This window comes from Oncorhynchus keta, chromosome 8, assembly GCF_023373465.1.
Source record: "Oncorhynchus keta strain PuntledgeMale-10-30-2019 chromosome 8, Oket_V2, whole genome shotgun sequence".
Classification (NCBI taxonomy): domain Eukaryota; kingdom Metazoa; phylum Chordata; class Actinopteri; order Salmoniformes; family Salmonidae; genus Oncorhynchus; species Oncorhynchus keta.
The window spans coordinates 42,203,141-42,225,942 of NC_068428.1; the positions used below are offsets into that span (position 1 = coordinate 42,203,141).

At 49.0% G+C, this 22,802-nt stretch overlaps 1 protein-coding gene across 50 annotated transcripts in view; it reads left to right on the plus strand.

The window, feature by feature from the left end:
* ino80 (INO80 complex ATPase subunit) overlaps nt 1-22,802 on the plus strand; it is a 122,097-nt gene that overhangs the window by 89,092 nt on the left and 10,203 nt on the right. For all 50 annotated transcript variants that reach the window (XM_052524268.1, XM_052524270.1, XM_052524271.1 and 47 more), the window contains exons 27-34: nt 2,669-2,796; nt 6,105-6,199; nt 9,617-9,689; nt 12,466-12,624; nt 14,314-14,416; nt 14,506-14,594; nt 21,380-21,547; nt 21,849-22,044. In XM_052524268.1, the coding sequence (XP_052380228.1) occupies nt 2,669-2,796; nt 6,105-6,199; nt 9,617-9,689; nt 12,466-12,624; nt 14,314-14,416; nt 14,506-14,594; nt 21,380-21,547; nt 21,849-22,044 (1,011 nt within the window). The remainder of the gene's footprint in view (nt 1-2,668; nt 2,797-6,104; nt 6,200-9,616; nt 9,690-12,465; nt 12,625-14,313; nt 14,417-14,505; nt 14,595-21,379; nt 21,548-21,848; nt 22,045-22,802) is intronic.

Consider the following 22,802-nt stretch of genomic DNA (forward strand, 5'->3'; position numbering starts at 1 on the left):
CTGGTCTGTGTGGTTCTGTACCCTGGTCTGCTGGGTCTGGGCAGTACCCTGGTCTGTTGGGTCTGGGTCGGGCAGTACCCTGGTCTGTTGGTTCTGGGTGGGGCAGTACCCTGGTCTGTTGGTTCTGGGTGGGGCAGTACCCTGGTCTGTTGGTTCTGGGTGGGGCAGTACCCTGGTCTGTTGGTTCTGGGTGGGGCAGTACCCTGGTCTGTTGGTTCTGGGTCGGGCAGTACCCTGGTCTGTTGGGTCTGGGTGGGGCAGTACCCTGGTCTGTTGGTTCTGGGTGGGGCAGTACCCTGGTCTGTTGGGTCTGGGTGGGGCAGTACCCTGGTCTGTTGGTTCTGGGTGGGGCAGTACCCTGGTCTGTTGGGTCTGGGTGGGGCAGTACCCTGGTCTGTTGGTTCTGGGTCGGGCAGTACCCTGGTCTGTTGGGTCTGGGTGGGGCAGTACCCTGGTCTGTTGGGTCTGGGTCGGGCAGTACCCTGGTCTGTTGGGTCTGGGTGGGGCAGTACCCTGGTCTGTTGGGTCTGGGTGGGGCAGTACCCTGGTCTGTTGGTTCTGGGTGGGGTAGTACCCTGGTCTGTTGGGTCTGGGTCGGGCAGTACCCTGGTCTGTTGGGTCTGGGTCGGGTAGTACCCTGGTCTGTTGGGTCTGGGTGATCTCTCTTTCATCTCACTCCTTCCTTCCTGTGTCTCTCTCTGCCTGTCTCCCCCTCTTTCTCCCCCTGTGTGTCTCCCTCTTCCTCTGACCCCAAAGCCTTATTACAGGTGTTTGTCTTGGAGGCCTGGTGAAGAGGCTTATCTGGTACAGACTTCTATGTCACGACTGTTACCAGCCCTACTGAGCCAGACTGTATCTACTATCTGTGTCAGCCACAGTTCCCTGTCTGTCTGTCTGCCTCCCTGTCTGTCTGCCTCTCTGTCTGTCTCTGTCTGCCTGTCTGTCTGTCTGCCTCACTCCTTCACTTCCCCATACGATACGATAACACTGTGTCCTCTGTTGATGCGATAACACTGTGTCCTCTGTTGATACGATAACACTGTGTCCTCTGTTGATACGATAACACTGTGTCCTCTGTTGATACGATAACACTGTGTCCTCTGTTGATACGATAACACTGTGTCCTCTGTTGATACGATAACACTGTGTCCTCTGTGGATGCGATAACACTGTGTCCTCTGTTGATACGATAACACTGTGTCCTCTGTTGATACGAAGGCACTGTGTCCTCTGTTGATACGATAACACTGTGTCCTCTGTTGATACGATAGCACTGTGTCCTCTGTTGATACGATAACACTGTGTCCTCTGTTGATACGATAGCACTGTGTCCTCTGTGGATGCGATAGCACTGTGTCCTCTGTTGATACGATAACACTGTGTCCTCTGTTGATGCGATAGCACTGTGTCCTCTGTGGATGCGATAGCACTGTGTCCTCTGTGGGTGCGATAACACTGTGTCCTCTGTGGATGCGATAGCACTGTGTCCTCTGTGGATGCGATAACACTGTGTCCTCTGTTGATACGATAACACTGTGTCCTCTGTTGATGCGATAACACTGTGTCCTCTGTTGATACGATAGCACTGTGTCCTCTGTTGATGCGATAGCACTGTGTCCTCTGTTGATGCGATAGCACTGTGCCCTCTGTGGATGCGATAGCACTGTGTCCTCTGTTGATGCGATAACACTGTGTCCTCTGTTGATACGATAACACTGTGTCCTCTGTGGATGCGATAACACTGTGTCCTCTGTGGATGCGATAACACTGTGTCCTCTGTGGATGCGATAACACTGTGTCCTCTGTGGATACGATAACACTGTGTCCTCTGTTGATACGATAGCACTGTGTCCTCTGTGGATGCGATAACACTGTGTCCTCTGTGGATGCGATAGCACTGTGTCCTCTGTTGATACGATAGCACTGTGTCCTCTGTGGATGCGATAACACTGTGTCCTCTGTGGATGCGATAGCACTGTATCCTCTGTGGATGCGATAGCACTGTGTCCTCTGTTGATGCGATAGCACTGTGTCCTCTGTTGATGCGATAGCACTGTGTCCTCTGTTGATGCGATAGCACTGTGTCCTCTGTGGGTGCGATAACACTGTGTCCTCTGTTGATGCGATAACACTGTGTCCTCTGTGGATGCGATAGCACTGTGTCCTCTGTGGATGCGATAGCACTGTGTCCTCTGTTGATGCGATAACACTGTGTCCTCTGTGGATGCGATAGCACTGTGTCCTCTGTGGATGCAATAGCACTGTGTCCTCTGTGGATGCGATAGCACTGTGTCCTCTGTGGATGCGATAGCACTGTGTCCTCTGTGGATGCGATAGCACTGTGTCCTCTGTGGATGCGATAGCACTGTGTCCTCTGTGGATGCGATAGCACTGTGTCCTCTGTGGATGCGATAGCACTGTGTCCTCTGTGGATGCGATAACACTGTGTCCTCTGTGGATGCGATAGCACTGGTTGCTTTTTCAGATTTAAGCTCATCAATAGCTTTCAAGTTATGATGTCGATGTCCTGGAACATGTGGCCAAACATCCTCCAAAACAATCACAGTTACTGGTTACTTGCTGTTCCCGAAAGCAAATGTGTTTTTTCTGATCCTAAAAGTGGATTTAAGATGCTCAACATGTAGGCCTTCTGCTCTCTGTGTTTCAGACAAGGAGACCCTGATCACGGACAGTGGGAAGCTGCACACTCTGGATCTGCTGCTGTGTCGCCTGAAGACTCAGGGACACCGCGTCCTCATCTACTCCCAGATGACTCGCATGATCGACCTGCTGGAGGTGAGTGCAGTTGGGTGCAGAGCAGGGTGGACTCGAGGGTCACTCATCTACTGTCAGGCGACATCATGGTCATCAGAGTGAGAGACGTCCACAGAAACAGTGCGGCTGGCCTGTGATTGTAATGCATCTCAGAGTAGGACTGCTGGATCAGGCCCCCAACTGATCCTAGATCAGTAGGACTGCTGGATCAGCCCCCCCCCCCTCCCCCAACTTATCCTATATCGGTAGGACTGCTGGATCATCGGTAGGACTGCTGTTTATCATGGTTTGGGCCCCTTAGTTCCAGTGAGGGGACATCTTAACGCTACAGCATACAGTAGTGGAAAGCCTTCCCAGAAGAGTGGAGGCTGTTATAGCAGCAAAGGGGGGGACCAACTCCAAATTTTGGAACGAGATGTTCGACGAGCAGGGTCCACATACTTTTGGTCATGTAGTGTAGATCTCTCTCCACTAGGGGGACACAGGGACCACTGGTTGCTCTGATTATCCTGTACCTCGTTGTAGAGAGACTACCTCTTGGAGGGGGAGGGGATGGGGGAGGGGATGAGTGGGCAATGGGCTTGAGTGAGGGAAAATAGATGCATGGAGAAAACCAAAAGCACTTGTTTGTGGCATGTGGAAAGGTTTTTTGTTGAGCTGAAAGCATGGGAACAGCCAGGGTGCTTCCAGTGTTACAGCATTCTGACCCCTGTACAACAATAGCACTCAGTCACTTCTGGTCCTAGCTCTGTATAGCTCTATCTCTATTGTTGCCCTATAGACACAAACACACAGGCACCTCCGTGGCGTGAAGTCATCGTAACAGGAACTCCTCCATGGTTGGTCTTGTTCCGTAGTGAGCTCGTGTGTTCCGTAGTGAGGCAGGGTGTTCCGTAGTGAGGCAGGGTGTTCCGTAGTGAGGCAGGGTGTTCCGTAGTGAGGCAGGGTGTTCCGTAGTGAGGCAGGGTGTTCCGTAGTGAGGCAGGGTGTTCCGTAGTTAGGCAGGGTGTTCCGTAGTGAGGCAGGGTGTTCCGTAGTGAGGCAGGGTGTTCCGTAGTGAGGCAGGGTGTTCCGTAGTGAGGTAGGGTGTTCCGTAGTGAGGTAGGGTGTTCTGTAGTGTTTGTGTTCCGTAGGGTGTTCCGTAGTGAGGTAGGGTGTTCTGTAGTGTTTGTGTTCCGTAGGGTGTTCCGTAGTGAGGCAGGGTGTTCCGTAGTGAGGTAGGGTGTTCCGTAGTGAGGTAGTGTTTTCCGTAGTGAGGTAGTGTTTTCCGTAGTGAGGTAGGGTGTTCCGTAGTGAGGTAGGGTGTTCCGTAGTGAGGTAGGGTGTTCCGTAGTGAGGTAGGGTGTTCCGTAGTGAGGTAGGGTGTTCCGTAGTGAGGTAGGGTGTTCCGTAGTGAGGTAGTGTTTTCCGTAGTGAGGTAGGGTGTTCCGTAGTGAGGTAGGGTGTTCCGTAGTGAGGTAGGGTGTTCCGTAGTGAGGTAGGGTGTTCCGTAGTGAGGTAGTGTTTTCCGTAGTGAGGCAGGGCGTTCAGTGGTTCTTTTCATGGTGAGGTAGTGCGTTCCGTGGTGAGGTAGTGTTTGATGGCTAAACTGGACTGTTTTCATAACTAGGTCTTTTGATGGCTGGTGACTGGCTACGTGTTCCTCCTGTCTTTGGGTAACATGGCTGGCAGACATATTATTGGCTGGGCATGGGGCAAATGCCAGTGGTGGGAAAGTAGCCCAAAAACTAAATAATGTGGTCTATACTAGGTCTTCAAAAGAGATGATTGGTGGGTGCTGACACACTATATATAGTCTTTAGTCGTTGGGCAGGGAGGGATTAATGCAAACGGTAATGACAAAAAAACAAGGTGATCTGTGATCAATGACAGTACTGAATAAATACACTTGGACTCCTACTCATCAATAGACAGTGATTTATTTCTTCTGAAGTTGAATTGAGTCATTCATAGATGAAGTCGAACTCCCCTCGTCTATCTCCCCTTTCGCTCACCAATATGGTCTCTCTCCAGCTGGAGTTGATTTTCCATCCCCTCTGTCAGTTCCTTTTTTTGCGGGGGGGGGGGGGGGGCAAAACCAAAACCCCAGAGATTGTAATCTGTGTCATTAGCATGATTGTTTTTTAGTCTCCAGTCGGCGTGGCGATCTACGGCGCCGTGTCACATCGCCGATCTCCTCTAGTTCCGAGGCCAGATGGATGACGATGACGTCGTCAGCTGTTCTGTCAGGGCGGAGCGTTGCTAAGTCTCTCTGCTTCTAGTTTGCATGGGTTAACCACACTCTGTCACCAAACACACACACACACACACACACACACACACACACACACACACACACAGTTCCAGAGATGTTACGATGGGGTCTTTGCTGCTGTTGCTGTACACCGTTCAGTCAGATTTGTCTGCAGTCTTTATTTACTGTTCCTCTTGGATCAGGGAAACCACCGCATTGCGTCTGCTGCATATATTACAAGAACAGCAGGCAAGACCACTCACTGAAAAATGCAAGAGGCATTCTGATTGGGGCTATGCTGCTCGAAACGATCCAATTTGGATTTTGTAGTGACTCGCCTTTATTCATTGAGCTGTTGTTTGACTCCTCATTCATTCATTCATTCTCCAGATGGTTCATGTGGTCCAGGTCTGTTTCAGTCACGACCAGGATGCTCTTTCTGTAATTAATTGGCCAGAGCCAATCAGAGGTGGTTAGCATCAGAGACCAGGTACAGATGGGTTGAGTGGGAACCGTTGGCCAGATGTGTTGGGCGAACCGGGTCCGGATGTGTTGAGTGGGAACCGGGTCCGGATGTGTTGTGGGAACCGGGTCCGGATGTGTTGTGGGAACCGGGTCCGGATGTGTTGTGGGAACCGGGTCCGGATGTGTTGTGGGAACCGGGTCCGGATGTGTTGTGGGAACCGGGGCCGGATGTGTTGAGTGGGAACCGGGGCCGGATGTGTTGAGTGGGAACCGGGGCCGGATGTGTTGAGTGGGAACCGGGTCCGGATGTGTTGAGTGGGAACCGGGTCCGGATGTGTTGAGTGGGAACCGGGGCCGGATGTGTTGAGTGGGAACCGGGTCCGGATGTGTTGAGTGGGAACCGGGGCCGGATGTGTTGAGTGGGAACCGGGGCCGGATGTGTTGAGTGGGAACCGGGGCCGGATGTGTTGAGTGGGAACCGGGTCCGGATGTGTTGAGTGGGAACCGGGGCCGGATGTCTCTCGCCATTCAAGTTGCTCTGTGTTGTGGCCCACTTCAAGCCAACCGAGTTCTCAACAAGAGCCTGGAATAAATAAGCTGGTATCTTAAAACCCTTTATTCCCCCCTCCAGGAGTACATGGTGTATCGTAAACACACCTACATGCGCCTGGACGGCTCCTCCAAGATCTCAGAACGCAGAGACATGGTGGCTGACTTCCAGAGCAGGTGAGTCTTCGTTCAACTGTTTTCATCCTCCTCCAGGCTATTGGCTGTGGACAGCTTTGGCTCACTACTGGTTGTCTCTGTGTATTCTGGTTTGTCTCTGTGTATTCTGGTTTGTCTCTGTGTATTCTGGTTTGTCTCTGTGTATTCTGGTTTGTCTCTGTGTATTCTGGTTTGTCTCTGTGTATTCTGGGTTGTCTCTGTGTATTTTGGTTTGTCTCTGTGTATTCTGGTTTGTCTCTGTGTATTCTGGGTTGTCTCTGTGTATTCTGGTTTGTCTCTGTGTATTCTGGTTTGTCTCTGTGTATTCTGGGTTGTCTCTGTGTATTCTGGTTTGTCTCTGTGTATTCTGGTTTGTCTCTGTGTATTCTGGGTTGTCTCTGTTGTCTCTGTGTATTCTGGGTTGTCTCTGTGTATTCTGGTTTGTCTCTGTTTCTGGGTTGTCTCTGTGTATTCTGGTTTGTCTCTGTGTATTCTGGGTTGTCTCTGTGTATTCTGGGTTGTCTCTGTGTATTCTGGTTTGTCTCTGTGTATTCTGGGTTGTCTCTGTGTATTCTGGGTTGTCTCTGTGTATTCTGGGTTGTCTCTGTGTATTCTGGTTTGTCTCTGTGTATTCTGGGTTGTCTCTGTGTATTCTGGGTTGTCTCTGTGTATTCTGGGTTGTCTCTGTGTATTCTGGGTTGTCTCTGTGTATTCTGGGTTGTCTCTGTGTATTCTGGTTTGTCTCTGTGTATTCTGGTTTGTCTCTGTGTATTCTGGTTTGTCTCTGTGTATTCTGTGTCTCTCTGGTTTGTCTCTGTGTATTCTCTCTGTGTATTCTGGTTTGTCTCTGTGTATTCTGGGTTGTCTCTGTGTATTCTGGGTTGTCTCTGTGTATTCTGGGTTGTCTCTGTGTATTCTGGGTTGTCTCTGTGTATTCTGGGTTGTCTCTGTGTATTCTGGGTTGTCTCTGTGTATTCTGGGTTGTCTCTGTGTATTCTGGGTTGTCTCTGTGTATTCTGGGTTGTCTCTGTGTATTCTGGGTTGTCTCTGTGTATTCTGGGTTGTCTCTGTGTATTCTGGTTTGTCTCTGTGTATTCTGGGTTGTCTCTGTGTATTCTGGGTTGTCTCTGTGTATTCTGGGTTGTCTCTGTGTATTCTGGGTTGTCTCTGTGTATTCTGGGTTGTCTCTGTGTATTCTGGGTTGTCTCTGTGTATTCTGGGTTGTCTCTGTGTATTCTGGGTTGTCTCTGTGTATTCTGGGTTGTCTCTGTGTATTCTGGGTTGTTGTCTCTGTGTATTCTGGGTTGTCTCTGTGTATTCTGGTTGTCTCTGTGTATTCTGGTTTGTCTCTGTGTATTCTGGGTTGTCTCTGTGTATTCTGGTTTGTCTGGTTTGTCTCTGTGTATTCTGGGTTGTCTCTGTGTATTCTGGGTCTGTCTCTGTGTATTCTGGGTTGTCTCTGTGTATTCTGGTTTGTCTCTGTGTATTCTGGGTTGTCTCTCTGTTGTCTCTGTGTTCTGGTTTGTCTCTGTGTATTCTGGGTTGTCTCTCTGTGTATTCTGGGTTGTCTCTGTGTATTCTGGGTTGTCTCTGTGTATTCTGGTTTGTCTCTGTGTATTCTGGGTTGTCTCTGTGTATTCTGGGTTGTCTCTGTGTATTCTGGGTTGTCTCTGTGTATTCTGGTTGTCTCTGTGTATTCTGGGTTGTCTCTGTGTATTCTGGGTTGTCTCTGTGTATTCTGGGTTGTCTCTGTGTATTCTGGGTTGTCTCTGTGTATTCTGGTTTGTCTCTGTGTATTCTGGTTTGTCTCTGTCTGGTTTGTCTCTGTATTCTGGGTTGTCTCTGTGTATTCTGGGTTGTCTCTGTGTATTCTGGGTTGTCTCTGTGTATTCTGGGTTGTCTCTGTGTATTCTGGGTTGTCTGGGTTGTCTCTGTGTATTCTGGGTTGTCTCTGTGTATTCTGGGTTGTCTCTGTGTATTCTGGTTTGTATTCTGGGTTGTCTCTGTGTATTCTGGGTTGTCTCTGTGTATTCTGGGTTGTCTCTGTGTATTCTGGGTTGTCTCTGTGTATTCTGGGTTGTCTCTGTGTATTCTGGGTTGTCTCTGTGTATTCTGGGTTGTCTCTGTGTATTCTGGTTTGTCTCTGTGTATTCTGGGTTGTCTCTGTGTATTCTGGTTTGTCTCTGTGTATTCTGGTTTGTCTCTGTGTATTCTGGGTTGTCTCTCTGTGTATTCTGGTTTGTCTCTGTGTATTCTGGGTTGTCTCTGTGTATTCTGGGTTGTCTCTGTGTATTCTGGGTTGTCTCTGTGTATTCTGGGTTGTCTCTGTGTATTCTGGGTTGTCTCTGTGTATTCTGGTTTGTCTCTGTGTATTCTGGGTTGTCTCTGTGTATTCTGGGTTGTCTCTGTGTATTCTGGGTTGTCTCTGTGTATTCTGGGTTGTCTCTGTGTATTCTGGGTTGTCTCTGTGTATTCTGGTTTGTCTCTGTGTATTCTGGTTTGTCTCTGTGTATTCTGGGTTGTCTCTGTGTATTCTGGGTTGTCTCTGTGTATTCTGGGTTGTCTCTGTGTATTCTGGGTTGTCTCTGTGTATTCTGGGTTGTCTCTGTGTATTCTGGGTTGTCTCTGTGTATTCTGGGTTGTCTCTGTGTATTCTGGGTTGTCTCTGTGTATTCTGGGTTGTCTCTGTGTATTCTGGTTTGTCTCTGTGTATTCTGGGTTGTCTCTGTGTATTCTGGTTTGTCTCTCTGTATTCTGGGTTGTCTCTGTGTATTCTGGGTTGTCTCTGTGTATTCTGGGTTGTCTCTGTGTATTCTGGGTTGTCTCTCTGTGTATTCTGGTTTGTCTCTGTGTATTCTGGTTTGTCTCTGTGTATTCTGGGTTGTCTCTGTGTATTCTGGTTTGCATTAGTTCTGCTCTCTGTGGGCCTTGGGCACTCTGCTTCTAGTTGTGATAAACGTGTGATACATTGTAAACCATCTCTCTGGCTCTACAATCTGCTGACGAGCATACCACCCTGCATCGCACTGTTGGCCAGATGCTGCTGGAAGTGGTGTTTGACGGCCAGTATGAAGCACTCTTTCGTCTGGTCAAAAAAATATCCCAAAGCCCCAGGGCAGTGATTGGGGACATTGCCCTGTGTGTGGTGTTTCGTATGGGACTGTTAAACGGGTATCCTGACTCTGTGGTCATTAAAGATCCCATGGCACTTATCGTAAGAGTAGAGGTGTTATCCCTGGTGTCCTGGATAAATTCCCAATCTGGTTCATACCATCATGGCCAACTAATCATCCCCAGCTTCCATTTGGCTCATTCATCCCCCCCCTCCTCTCCCATGTAACTGTTCCCCAGGGCGTTGCTGTAAATGAGTCATCTTACCTGGTAAAATAAGGGTCATTAACAATAATGTTTTTTTTCTTTCCTCCCTTCGTCTCTCAGGACTGACATCTTTGTGTTCCTCCTGAGTACGAGGGCTGGAGGTCTGGGCATCAACCTGACTGCTGCTGACACTGTGAGCAACTCTCTCTCTCTCTCATCCCCCTCTCTGTCTTTGTCTCTATCTCACCCACCTCGCTCTCTCTTGTCCCTCTCTCTCTCTCACCCCCCCCCCTCTCTCTCATCCCCGTCTGTCTCTCTCGTCCCCCTCTCTCTCATCCCCCTCTCTCTCTCATCCCCCTCTGTCTCTCTTGTCCCCCTCTCTCTCTCATCCCCCCCCCCTCTCTCTCTCTCTCATACCATACACCACACACCATACCATACACCAAACCATATACCATACACCATACCATACACCATACCATATACCATACCACACACCACACCATACACCAAACCATACACCATATAACATACACCACACACCAAACCATACACCAAACCATACACCAAACCATACACCATACACCATATAACATACACCACACACCATACCATACACCATATACCATACACCAAACCATACACCAAACCATACACCATACACCATACCATACACCAAACCATACACCATATACCATACACCATACACCATACCATACACCATATACCATACACCATACACCATACACCATATACCATACACCAAACCACACACCAAACCATACACCATACACCATACCATATACCATACCATACACCAAACCATACACCATACCATATACCATACACCATACACCATATACCATACACCAAACCATACACCAAACACCATACACCATATACCATACACCAAACCATACACCATATACCATACACCAAACCATACACCAAACCATACACCATACCATACACCAAACCATACACCAAACCATACACCAAACCATACACCAAACCATACACCATACCATATACCATACCATACACCAAACCATACACCAAACCATACACCATACACCAAACCATATACCAACCCAACAAATAACTACCATACATATAACTACAGTATAACTACAGTATAACTACCTGACAACTACAGTATTATGACAGTATAACTACAGTATAACTACCATACATATATCTACAGTATAACTACCATACATATAACTACAGTATAACTACAGTATAACTACCATACATATATCTACAGTATAACTACCATACAACTACAGTATTATGACAGTATAACTACAGTATAACTACCATACATATAACTACAGTATAACTACCATACAACTACAGTATTATGACAGTATAACTACAGTATAACTACAGTATAACTACCATACATATAACTACAGTATAACTACAGTGTGGAAGGTATAACTGGTATAACTGCAGTGTGGAAGGTATAACTGGTATAACTGCAGTGTGGAAGGTATAACTGGTATAACTGCAGTGTGGAAGGTATAACTGGTATAACTGCAGTGTGGAAGGTATAACTGCAGTGTGGAAGGTATAACTGGTACAACTGCAGTGTGGAAGGTATAACTGGTATAACTGCAGTGTGGAAGGTATAACTGCAGTGTGGAAGGTATAACTGGTACAACTGCAGTGTGGAAGGTATAACTGGTATAACTGCAGTGTGGAAGGTATAACTGGTATAACTGGTATAACTGCAGTGTGGAAGGTATAACTGGTATAACTGCAGTGTGGAAGGTATAACTGCAGTGTTGCTGGTATAACTGCAGTGTGGAAGGTATAACTGCAGTGTGGAAGGTATAACCGGTATATAACTGCAGTGTGGAAGGTATAACTGCAGTGTGGAAGGTATAACTGGTATAACTGTAGTGTGGAAGGTATAACTGCAGTGTTGCTGGTATAACTGGTATAACTGCAGTGTGGAAGGTATAACTGTAGTGTGGCTGGTATAACTGTTTTCCCCAGCTGGTCTTCTCGTTGGCTGTGAGTAATTTGCTTCTCTCCATCTTGTTCTCGCTCTCGCTCGCTCTCTCGCTCTCGCTCGCTCTCTCTCTCTCTCTCCCGTGCTCTCTCTCTCTCTCTCCCGTGCTCTCTCTCTCTCTCTCCCGTGCTCTCTCTCTCTCTCTCCTGTGCTCTCTCTCTCTCTCCCCGTGCTCTCTCTCTCTCTCTCCCGTGCTCTCTCTCTCTCCCCCGTGCTCTCTCTCTCCCCGTGCTCTCTCTCTCTCCCGTGCTCTCTCTCTCTCCCGTGCTCTCTCTCTCCCCGTGCTCTCTCTCTCTCTCTCCCCCCGTGCTCTCTCTCTCTCTCCCCGTGCTCTCTCTCTCTCTCTCTCCCCCGTGCTCTCTCTCTCTCTCTCCCGTGCTCTCTCTCTCTCTCTCTCTCTCTCCCCGTGCTCTCTCTCTCTCTCTCTCTCGTGCTCTCTCTCTCGTGCTCTCTCTCTCTCTCTCTCGTGCTCTCTCTCTCTCTCTCTCCCCCGTGCTCTCTCTCTCTCTCTCCCGTGCTCTCTCTCTCCGTGCTCTCTCTCTCTCCCCGTGCTCTCTCTCTCTCTCTCTCTCTCTCCCGTGCTCGCTCTCTCTCTCCCTCTCCCGTGCTCTCTCTCTCTCTCCCGTGCTCTCTCTCTCTCTCTCTCTCTCTCTCTCTCTCTCTCTCTCTCTCTCTCTCTCTCTCTCTCTCCCTCTCTCCCTGCTCGCTCTCTCTCTCTCTCTCTGCTCTCTCTCCGTGCTCTCTCTCTCTCTCTCTCTCTCTCTCCCCATGCTCTCTCTCTCCTGCGCTCTCTCTCGCTCTCTCTCCCATGCTCTCTCTCTCTCTCCCATGCTCTCTCTCTCTCTCCCATGCTCTCTCTCTCTCTCTCTCTCTCCCGTGCTCTCTCTCTCCTGCGCTCTCTCTCGCTCTCTCTCTCTCACGCTCCCTTGCGCTCACGCTCTCTCACTAGGTGATCTTCTATGACAGTGACTGGAACCCTACAGTGGACCAGCAGGCTATGGACAGAGCTCACCGCCTGGGTCAGACCAAGCAGGTCACTGTGTACCGTCTGATCTGTCAGCTCACTATAGAGGAGAGGATACTGCAGAGGGCCAAGGAGAAGAGTGAGGTGAGACACTACTTTAGGTCAAGAAGAAGATGGAGCTCACTACGGACATCCTTCAGGATTTAATACGATGAACGAAACACTACTGACATCCTACCAGGGTTTAATGCGACACTCTGCACGGTACTGACATCCTACCAGGGTTTAATACGACACTCCTCGGTACTGACATCCTACCAGGGTTTAATGCGACACTCTGCACGGTACTGACATCCTACCGGGGTTTAATACGACTCTGCACAGTACTGACATCCTACCAGGGTTTAATGCGACACTCTGCACGGTACTGACATCCTACCAGGGTTTAATGCGACACTCTGCACGGTACTGACATCCTACCAGGGTTTAATACGACACTCTGCACAGTACTGACATCCTACCAGGGTTTAATACGACACTCTGCACGGTACTGACATCCTACCAGGGTTTAATACGACACTCTGCACGGTACTGACATCCTACCAGGGTTTAATACGACACTCTGCACGGCAATTTGTAAGTCGCTCTGGATAAGAGCGTCTGCTAAATGACTTAAATGTAAATGTACTGACATCCTACCAGGGTTTAATACGACACTCTGCACAGTACTGACATCCTACCAGGGTTTAATACGACACTCTGCACGGTACTGACATCCTACCAGGGTTTAATGCGACACTCTGCACGGTACTGACATCCTACCAGGGTTTAATGCGACACTCTGCACAGTACTGACATCCTACCAGGGTTTAATACGACACTCTGCACAGTACTGACATCCTACCAGGGTTTAATACGACACTCTGCACGGTACTGACATCCTACCAGGGTTTAATACGACACTCTGCACGGTACTGACATCCTACCAGGGTTTAATGCGACACTCTGCACGGTACTGACATCCTACCAGGGTTTAATACGACACTCTGCACGGTACTGACATCCTACCAGGGTTTAATACGACACTCTGCACGGTACTGACATCCTACCAGGGTTTAATACGACACTCTGCACGGTACTGACATCCTACCAGGGTTTAATACGACACTCTGCACGGTACTGACATCCTACCAGGGTTTAATGCGACACTCTGCACGGTACTGACATCCTACCAGGGTTTAATGCGACACTCTGCAAGGTACTGACATCCTACCAGGGTTTAATGCCACACTCTGCACGGTACTGACATCCTACCAGGGTTTAATACGACACTCTGCACAGTACTGACATCCTACCAGGGTTTAATACGACACTCTGCACAGTACTGACATCCTACCAGGGTTTAATGCGACACTCTGCACGGTACTGACATCCTACCAGGGTTTAATACGACACTCTGCACGGTACTGACATCCTACCAGGGTTTAATACGACACTCTGCACAGTACTGACATCCTACCAGGGTTTAATGCGACACTCTGCACGGTACTGACATCCTACCAGGGTTTAATACGACACTCCTCGGTACTGACATCCTACCAGGGTTTAATACGACACTCTGCACAGTACTGACATCCTACCAGGGTTTAATGCGACACTCTGCACGGTACTGACATCCTACCAGGGTTTAATACGACACTCCTCGGTACTGACATCCTACCAGGGTTTAATGCGACTCTCTGCACGGTTTCTACCTTTTTTTGTAGAGAAACCCTAAAGGCCTTGGTCCTAGTTAACCCTTTGTATCCATGTGTCCTCTCTCTCCTCCATCAGATCCAGAGGATGGTGATCTCTGGGGGGAACTTTAAACCAGACACCCTGAAGCCTAAAGAGGTGGTCAGTCTACTGCTGGACGATGAGGAGCTGGAGAAGAGACGTGAGGGGACTTGTGATTGGTTCCTGTTGTTCCTGTGTGAGAAAGCCCGTTTACTGATTTGTCTGCTACCTCTGTATTGTTTCCCGCAGTGCGCGTTCGTCAGGAAGAGAAGACACAACAGGAGGAGTGCAGCAAGGTGAAGGACCGCAGGAGAAAGAGAGAGAAATACGCTGACAAGGTACAACCTTATGTCACGCCTTTTTAAACAATACTTTTAAGTTTGACCCCCTTTCCACATTTCCACGCTTTGTTATGTTAGACTTATTCTAAAATCGATTCAATATTTTTTTCCCCCTAATTAATCTACACACTATCCAGTAATGACAAAAAAGTAAAGACAGTTATAAAAATGTTTTTTATTTGTTTTTACATTTGCTAATTTATACAAATAAAAAATGAAAACCAATGAAAAACATTCTCACAGTATGATGCTGCCCCCACCATGCTTCACCGTAGGGATGGTGCCAGGTTTCCTCCAGACGTAACCCTTGGCATTCAGAATCTTGTTTCTCATGGTCTGAGAGTCCTTCAGGTGCCTTTTTGGCAAACTCCAAGAGGGCTGTCATGTGCCTTTTACTGAGGAGTGGCTTCCGTCTGGCCAAAAATCTGGAGAAGAAAAAATATATGTATATAATGTCTATTTATTAGTTAGTGAGGGACATTGTGGCTTTTAATCCCACTACTCACGTCAAAGAGCATTATAGCATGGTGCCTCCCTTACAAAGGGAAGAGCAGGAAGTCACTGAAGGTGCTGTGGTTATCCCCGCTGTCAGAGATGACATGTATCTTTAAGGAGATGAGCAGGAAGTCACTGAAGGTGCTGTGGTTATCCCCGCTGTCAGAGACCCATGTATCTTTAAGGAGATGAGCAGGAAGTCACTGAAGGTGCTGTGGTTATCCCCGCTGTCAGAGACCCATGTATCTTTAAGGAGATGAGCAGGAAGTCACTGAAGGTGCTGTGGTTATCCCCGCTGTCAGAGACCCATGTATCTTTAAGGAGATGAGCAGGAAGTCACTGAAGGTGCTGTGGTTATCCCCGCTGTCAGAGACCCATGTATCTTTAAGGAGATGAGCAGGAAGTCACTGAAGGTGCTGTGGTTATCCCCGCTGTCAGAGATCATGTATCTTTAAGGAGATGAGCAGGAAGTCACTGAAGGTGCTGTGGTTATCCCCACTGTCAGAGATCCATGTATCTTTAAGGAGATGAGCAGGAAGCCACTGAAGGTGCTGTGGTTATCCCCGCTGTCAGAGATGACATGTATCTTTAAGGAGATGAGCAGGAAGTCACTGAAGGTGCTGTGGTTATCCCCGCTGTCAGAGATCCATGTATCTTTAAGGAGATGAGCAGGAAGTCACTGAAGGTGCTGTGGTTATCCCCGCTGTCAGAGATCATGTATCTTTAAGGAGATGAGCAGGAAGTCACTGAAGGTGCTGTGGTTATCCCCGCTGTCAGAGATCCATGTATCTTTAAGGAGATGAGCAGGAAGCCACTGAAGGTGCTGTGGTTATCCCCGCTGTCAGAGATCCATGTATCTTTAAGGAGATGAGCAGGAAGCCACTGAAGGTGCTGTGGTTATCCCCGCTGTCAGAGATCCATGTATCTTTAAGGAGATGAGCAGGAAGTCACTGAAGGTGCTGTGGTTATCCCCGCTGTCAGAGATGACATGTATCTTTAAGGAGATGAGCAGGAAGTCACTGAAGGTGCTGTGGTTATCCCCGCTGTCAGAGATCCATGTATCTTTAAGGAGATGAGCAGGAAGTCACTGAAGGTGCTGTGGTTATCCCCGCTGTCAGAGATGACATGTATCTTTAAGGAGATGAGCAGGAAGTCACTGAAGGTGCTGTGGTTATCCCCGCTGTCAGAGATCCATGTATCTTTAAGGAGATGAGCAGGAAGTCACTGAAGGTGCTGTGGTTATCCCCGTTGTCAGAGATCCATGTATCTTTAAGGAGATGAGCAGGAAGTCACTGAAGGTGCTGTGGTTATCCCCGCTGTCAGAGATCCATGTATCTTTAAGGAGATGAGCAGGAAGTCACTGAAGGTGCTGTGGTTATCCCCGCTGTCAGAGATCCATGTATCTTTAAGGAGATGAGCAGGAAGTCACTGAAGGTGCTGTGGTTATCCCCGCTGTCAGAGATCCATGTATCTTTAAGGAGATGAGCAGGAAGTCACTGAAGGTGCTGTGGTTATCCCCGCTGTCAGAGATCCATGTATCTTTAAGGAGATGAGCAGGAAGTCACTGAAGGTGCTGTGGTTATCCCCGCTGTCAGAGATCCATGTATCTTTAAGGAGATGCGTGAATCTGAAGGAGTACACTTCCTACAGAGAAAGATTCAGCACCGTCTCTCATATACATTGTTATTAATGCTGCACTCTAGCCGGAGGGCATATACACCAGTTTATTAGGTACACCCATCTAGTACCGGACTGGACCCCCCTTTGCCTCCACAATAGCCTGAATTATTCAGAACATGGAAACGATGCTCAATTAGTATCAAGGGACCTAACGTGTGCCAGGAAAACCCCCACACCGTTACACCACCGCCACCAGCCCGTACCGTTGACACCAGGCAGGATGGGACCATGGTCTGATGCTGTTTACCCCAAATCCTGACTGTCATCTGCATGATGCAACGGGAACTGGGATTCATCAGACCAGGCAGTGTTTTCTTCCCCATTCCTCAGTTGTCCAGTGTTGGTGATGGCGTTGCCCACTGGAGCCTCTTCTTCTTGTGTTTAGCTGATAGGAGTGGAACCCGGTGTGGTCGTCTGCTGCAATAACCCATCCCTGACAAGGACAGACGACTTGTGTGTTCTGAGATGCCGTTCTGTACACTACTGTTGTACCGCGCTGTTATTTGTCTGTTTTTGTCCCACCTGTTAGCTTCCACGATTCTTGCCATTCTCCTTGGACCTCTCTCATCAACGAGCAGTTTTCACCCACGGGACTGCCAATAACAGGATGTTTGTTTGTTTGACGCACCGTTCTCAATAAACTCTAGACACTGTCATGCGTGAAAAGCCCAGGAGGCCGTCCGGTTATGATGTATAGGAACCGGTGCGCCTGGCACCAACGGTCATACCACGCTCAGTCACGTAGTCACTCGTTTGGTCCATTCTAACGTTCAGTCCAACAGTAACTGAATGCCTTGATGCCTGTTTTCCTGCTTTATATATCAAGCCACGGCCACGTGTGACTCTGTCTGTAGGAGCTATACATTTTCATGAACGGTGTACCTAATATAGTGTATATTATATGGTGTTAGTGTGGTCAGGACCTGTAGTTGTGCTGTAGGCCTTGCCGATGTTGCTGATCACTGTAGTCAAGACCACTGTAGTTTCCTACACATCCGGAATCAGTCAAACCAGCAGAAAAGGCCACCATTGCCCTGGCTGTGAACCATTGCCCTGGCTGTGAACCATTGCCCTGGCTGTGAACCATTGGCCTGGCTGTGAACCATTGGCCTGGCTGTGAACCATTGGCCTGGCTGTGAACCATTGGCCTGGCTGTGAACCATTGCCCTGGCTATGAACCATTGGCCTGGCTGTGAACCATTGGCCTGGCTGTGAACCATTGCCCTGGCTGTGAACCATTGCCCTGGCTGTGAACACAACAGAAAAGGCCACCATTGCCCTGGCTATGAACCATTGCCCTGGCTGTGAACCATTGGCCTGGCTGTGAACCATTGCCCTGGCTGTGAACCATTGGCCTGGCTGTGAACCATTGCCCTGGCTGTGAACCATTGGCCTGGCTGTGAACCATTGCCCTGGCTGTGAACCATTGCCCTGGCTGTAAACCATTGCCCTGGCTGTAAACCATTGGTCTGGCTGTGAACCATTGCCCTGGCTGTGAACCATTGCCCTGGCTGTGAACCATTGGCCTGGCTGTAAACCATTGGCCTGGCTGTAAACCATTGGCCTGGCTGTAAACCATTGCCCTGGCTGTAAACCATTGCCCTGGCTGTGAACCATTGGCCTGGTTGTGAACCATTGCCCTGGCTGTGAACCATTGGCCTGGCTGTGAACCATTGGCCTGGCTGTGAACCATTGGCCTGGCTGTGAACCATTGCCCTGGCTGTGAACCATTGCCCTGGCTGTGAACCATTGCCCTGGCTGTGAACACAACAGAAAAGGCCACCATTGCCCTGGCTATGAACCATTGCCCTGGCTATGAACCATTGCCCTGGCTGTGAACCATTGCCCTGGCTGTGAACCATTGCCCTGGCTGTGAACCATTGCCCTGGCTGTGAACCATTGCCCTGGCTGTGAACCATTGCCCTGGCTGTGAACCATTGCCCTGGCTGTGAACCATTGCCCTGGCTGTGAACCATTGGCCTGGCTGTGAACACAACAGAAAAGGCCACCATTGCCCTGGCTGTGAACCATTGCCCTGGCTATGAACACAACAGAAAAGGCCACCATTGCCCTGGCTATGAACCATTGCCCTGGCTATGAACCATTGCCCTGGCTGTGAACCATTGCCCTGGCTGTGAACCATTGCCCTGGCTGTGAACCATTGCCCTGGCTGTGAACCATTGCCCTGGCTGTGAACCATTGCCCTGGCTGTGAACCATTGCCCTGGCTGTGAACCATTGCCCTGGCTGTGAACCATTGCCCTGGCTGTGAAGACAACATACAAAAAATGTGTTCTTTCTGATGAGTGGAAAGTCAGCATTATGATTTACGCTAGCATTAATCATGTTACACAATCAAAGATAAAATCCCACATATTTTTCCTGTCTGGAATAGTAATAACCTTTCAGTTGGTTTACTTGTATTCTCTCTCTGCAGCTCCTCCACCTCCCTCTCTCTAAAACAAAAAGAAAAGGACAAAAACAAATACCAAAAGTTACTGTCAGTTCACTAAAATGTTACCCAGCTTAAACTTTAACTCTTTTATTACCTGCATTTCTGTCTCTTCAGCTACTCCGTCTCACCAGCACCTGGCCTCAAACTGTTTACAGGCACAGATCAAATCAAATGTATTTATAAAGCCCTTCGTACATCAGCTGATATCTCAAAGTGCTGTACAGAAACCCAGCCTAAAACCCCAAACAGCAAGCAATGCCGGTGTGGAAGCACGTTGGCTAGGAAAAACTCCCTAGAAAGGCCAAAACCTAGGAAGAAACCTAGAGAGGAACCAGGCTATGTGGGGTGGCCAGTCCTCTTCTGGCTGTGCCGGGTGGAGATTATAACAGAACATGGCCAAGATGTTCAGAAATGACCAGCATGGTCAAATAATAGGTCTGGGACAGGTAGTACGTCCGGTGAACAGGTCAGGGTTCCATAGCCGCAGGCAGAACAGTTGAAACTGGAGCAGCAGCACGGCCAGGTGGACTGGGGACAGCAAGGAGTCATCATGCCAGGTAGTCCTGAGGCATAGTCCTAGGGCTCAGGTCCTACGAGAGAAAGAAAGAAAGAGAATTAGAGGGAGCATACTTAAATTCACACAGGACACTGGATAAGACAGGAGAAGTACTCCAGATATAACAAACTGACCCTAGCCCCGCGACACAAACTATTGCAGCATAAATACTAGAGGCTGAGATAGGTGGGGTCAGGAGACACTGTGGCCCCATCCGATGATACCCCCGGACAGGGCCAAACAGGAAGGATATAACCCCACCCACTTTGCCAAAGCACAGCCCCCACACCACTAGAGTGATATCTTCAACCACCAACTTACCATCCTGAGACAAGGCCGAGTATAGCCCACAAAGATCTCCGCCACGGCACAACCCAAGGGGGGGCGCCAACCCAGACAGGAAGATCACGTCAGTGACTCAACCCACTCAAGTGACGCACCCCTCCTAGGGACGGCATGAAAGAGCACCAGTAAGCCAGTGACTCAGCCCCTGTAATAGGGTTAGAGGCAGAGAATCCCAGTGGAAAGAGGGGAACCGGCCAGGCAGAGACAGCAAGGGCGGTTCGTTGCTCCAGAGCCTTTCCGTTCACCTTCCCACTCCTGGGCCAGACTACACTCAATCATATGACCTACTGAAGAGATGAGTCTTCAGTAAAGACTTAAAGGCTGAGACAGACATTCCATAAATGGAGCTCTATAGGAGAAAGCCCTGCCTCCAGCTGTTTACCTAGAAATTCTAGGGACAATTAGGAGGCCTGCGTCTTGTGACCGTAGCGTACGTGTAGGTATATACGGTAGGACCAAATCATTGCTCAGATACATGAGCAAAGTTAAAACCGTAACTTGTCGCTTGTCTTCTTGTTTAATACCTGTGTTCCCACACTCACTGACCGCCACTCTTTCCTCCAACACTAAAATCTCAGTATCTCACTATCTGCTCACCTGCCAGGTCCTCAGTGTCCTTCAGTCTGACCTCCATGTTCCTCAGCCTTGGAGCCAGTCAGCTCCACTCTCTGTTCCACCACTATGTCTCTGAGCTCCTTCAGCCCAGTCAAGATGGTGGTTTGGCCAGTCGTCTGTTTGTGGGTCGTCTCTGTAGCTTCAGTACCTTGGCTCTCGATCAAACTCTCTCTGAGTCAGCCAATGTGGGAGAATTTGACATATTTAACAAAGCTAAGGTCTGTGGTAAAGCTGACCACCTAGCGTGCCATTGTAATCTGATGCTGAAAACGTCTATGGGAAAATGGAGCCTGTTATGTAGGTGAAGGTCTTCATCCTCATTAAATCTGTTGAGATTTTTGTTTCCACGCTTGTCACTGAAACACAGCCAAGTGCTTTATTAAAAGGTGTTTTGACTTTTGATCTATTTGTCTTTTACGACCCAAGTCCATTCAGATCTGAGAGGAGTTCATATCTTTCATATAACACCATCCCTATAACCCCCCTCTCTCCCCCTCTCTCTCTCCCCCTCTCGCTCGCTCTCTCTCCCCCTCTCCCTCGCTCTCTCTCCCCCTCTGTCCCCCCCCTCTCGCTCTCTGTCTCCTCGCTTTCTGTCTCCCCCCTCGCTCTCTGTCTCTCTCTCCCTGTCTCCATACAGAGAAAGAAGGATGACGAGGACCCTAAGGATCCTAAGAGGAGGAAAGACGTGAACCTGGTCATCCCTTACAACCTGTCTGCAGACAACTCTAACCTCTCAGCCGACGGAGATGATTCATTCATCAGTGTAGACATGGACGACTCTGCCATGCCTAGTCCCTTCAGTGAGGTGAGAGAGGGAGGGAGCTTTGACCTGAGTGTCTGCAACCTCTGAACTTACTGACTTACTCTTCAACCTTCTATTGGTCTTTCTCTGGGTTGTTCTTCCCTCTATCTTTTGTCTCCATTGTGGACACTGCTATTCCCTTTCACCTCATACTTGTATCTCTTCTTCTCTCTCCACCTCCTTTGTGCCCCATTCTTGGCATTCCTGGCCCCTCTCCTGGCCCCTTCTTCCTCCTCCTGTTCTTCCTCCTCTTCCTCACCCTAACCCCCAGGTGTGTGCATCTCTCCTGTCTCTCCCTGGTCAGATCTCTCTGAGTAGTGAGCTCCAGCCCAGCTCCCTACCTCCAGACCAGGACCCAGACCAGGACCCAGATCCAGACCAGGATGAGAGCAGTAGTGACATGCTAGTCATCGTAGACGACCCTGTGTCTTCAGCACCACAGTCCAGGGCCACCAACTCGCCTGTCAGCGTGTCCGGATCTATGTCGGACAACATGAACGGTAAGACGATGACAGTTAATCAATCGTCAGGCAATCAATTAAAGAATCAGTCCGTCAGTCAGTTTAGGCAATCAATGAACACAGGACTGATTGGTCAATCCATCCATCCGTCAGTCAGTTTAGGCAATCAATGAACACAGGACTGATTGGTCAATCCATCCATCCGTCAGTCAGTTTAGGCAATCAATGAACACAGGACTGATTGGTCAGTCAATCCATCCATCAATACATTTGTCAATCAATGAACATCTGAGTGATTGTAGTACTTGACGCTATCCTGTACAACGTGGGTGGTCCGATGTGGGTGGTCCAACGTGGGCGGTCCGTGTTTTGTGATTGGGTGATATGTGTTCAACTCGAAGACGAAGGTTCTTCAAAGGTCAAGTGATGAATCATGCATTATCATCTACTCTGGCACCTGGTGAATAGCTTTTGAGCTCGCACAGTAGTAGCATCAAAATCTCTAAACAGGTTTGACACACCGTTGAGGTCAACGACACGACATAGTGGTGACGAGGTCAACGACACGACATAGTGGTGACGAGGTCAACGACACGACATAGTGGTGACGAGGTCAACGACACGACATAGTGGTGACGAGGTCAACGACACGACATAGTGGTGACGAGGTCAACGACACGACATAGTGGTGACGAGGTCAACGACACGACATAGTGGTGACGAGGTCAACGACACGACATAGTGGTGACGAGGTCAACGACACGACATAGTGGTGACGAGGTCAACGACAACGACAT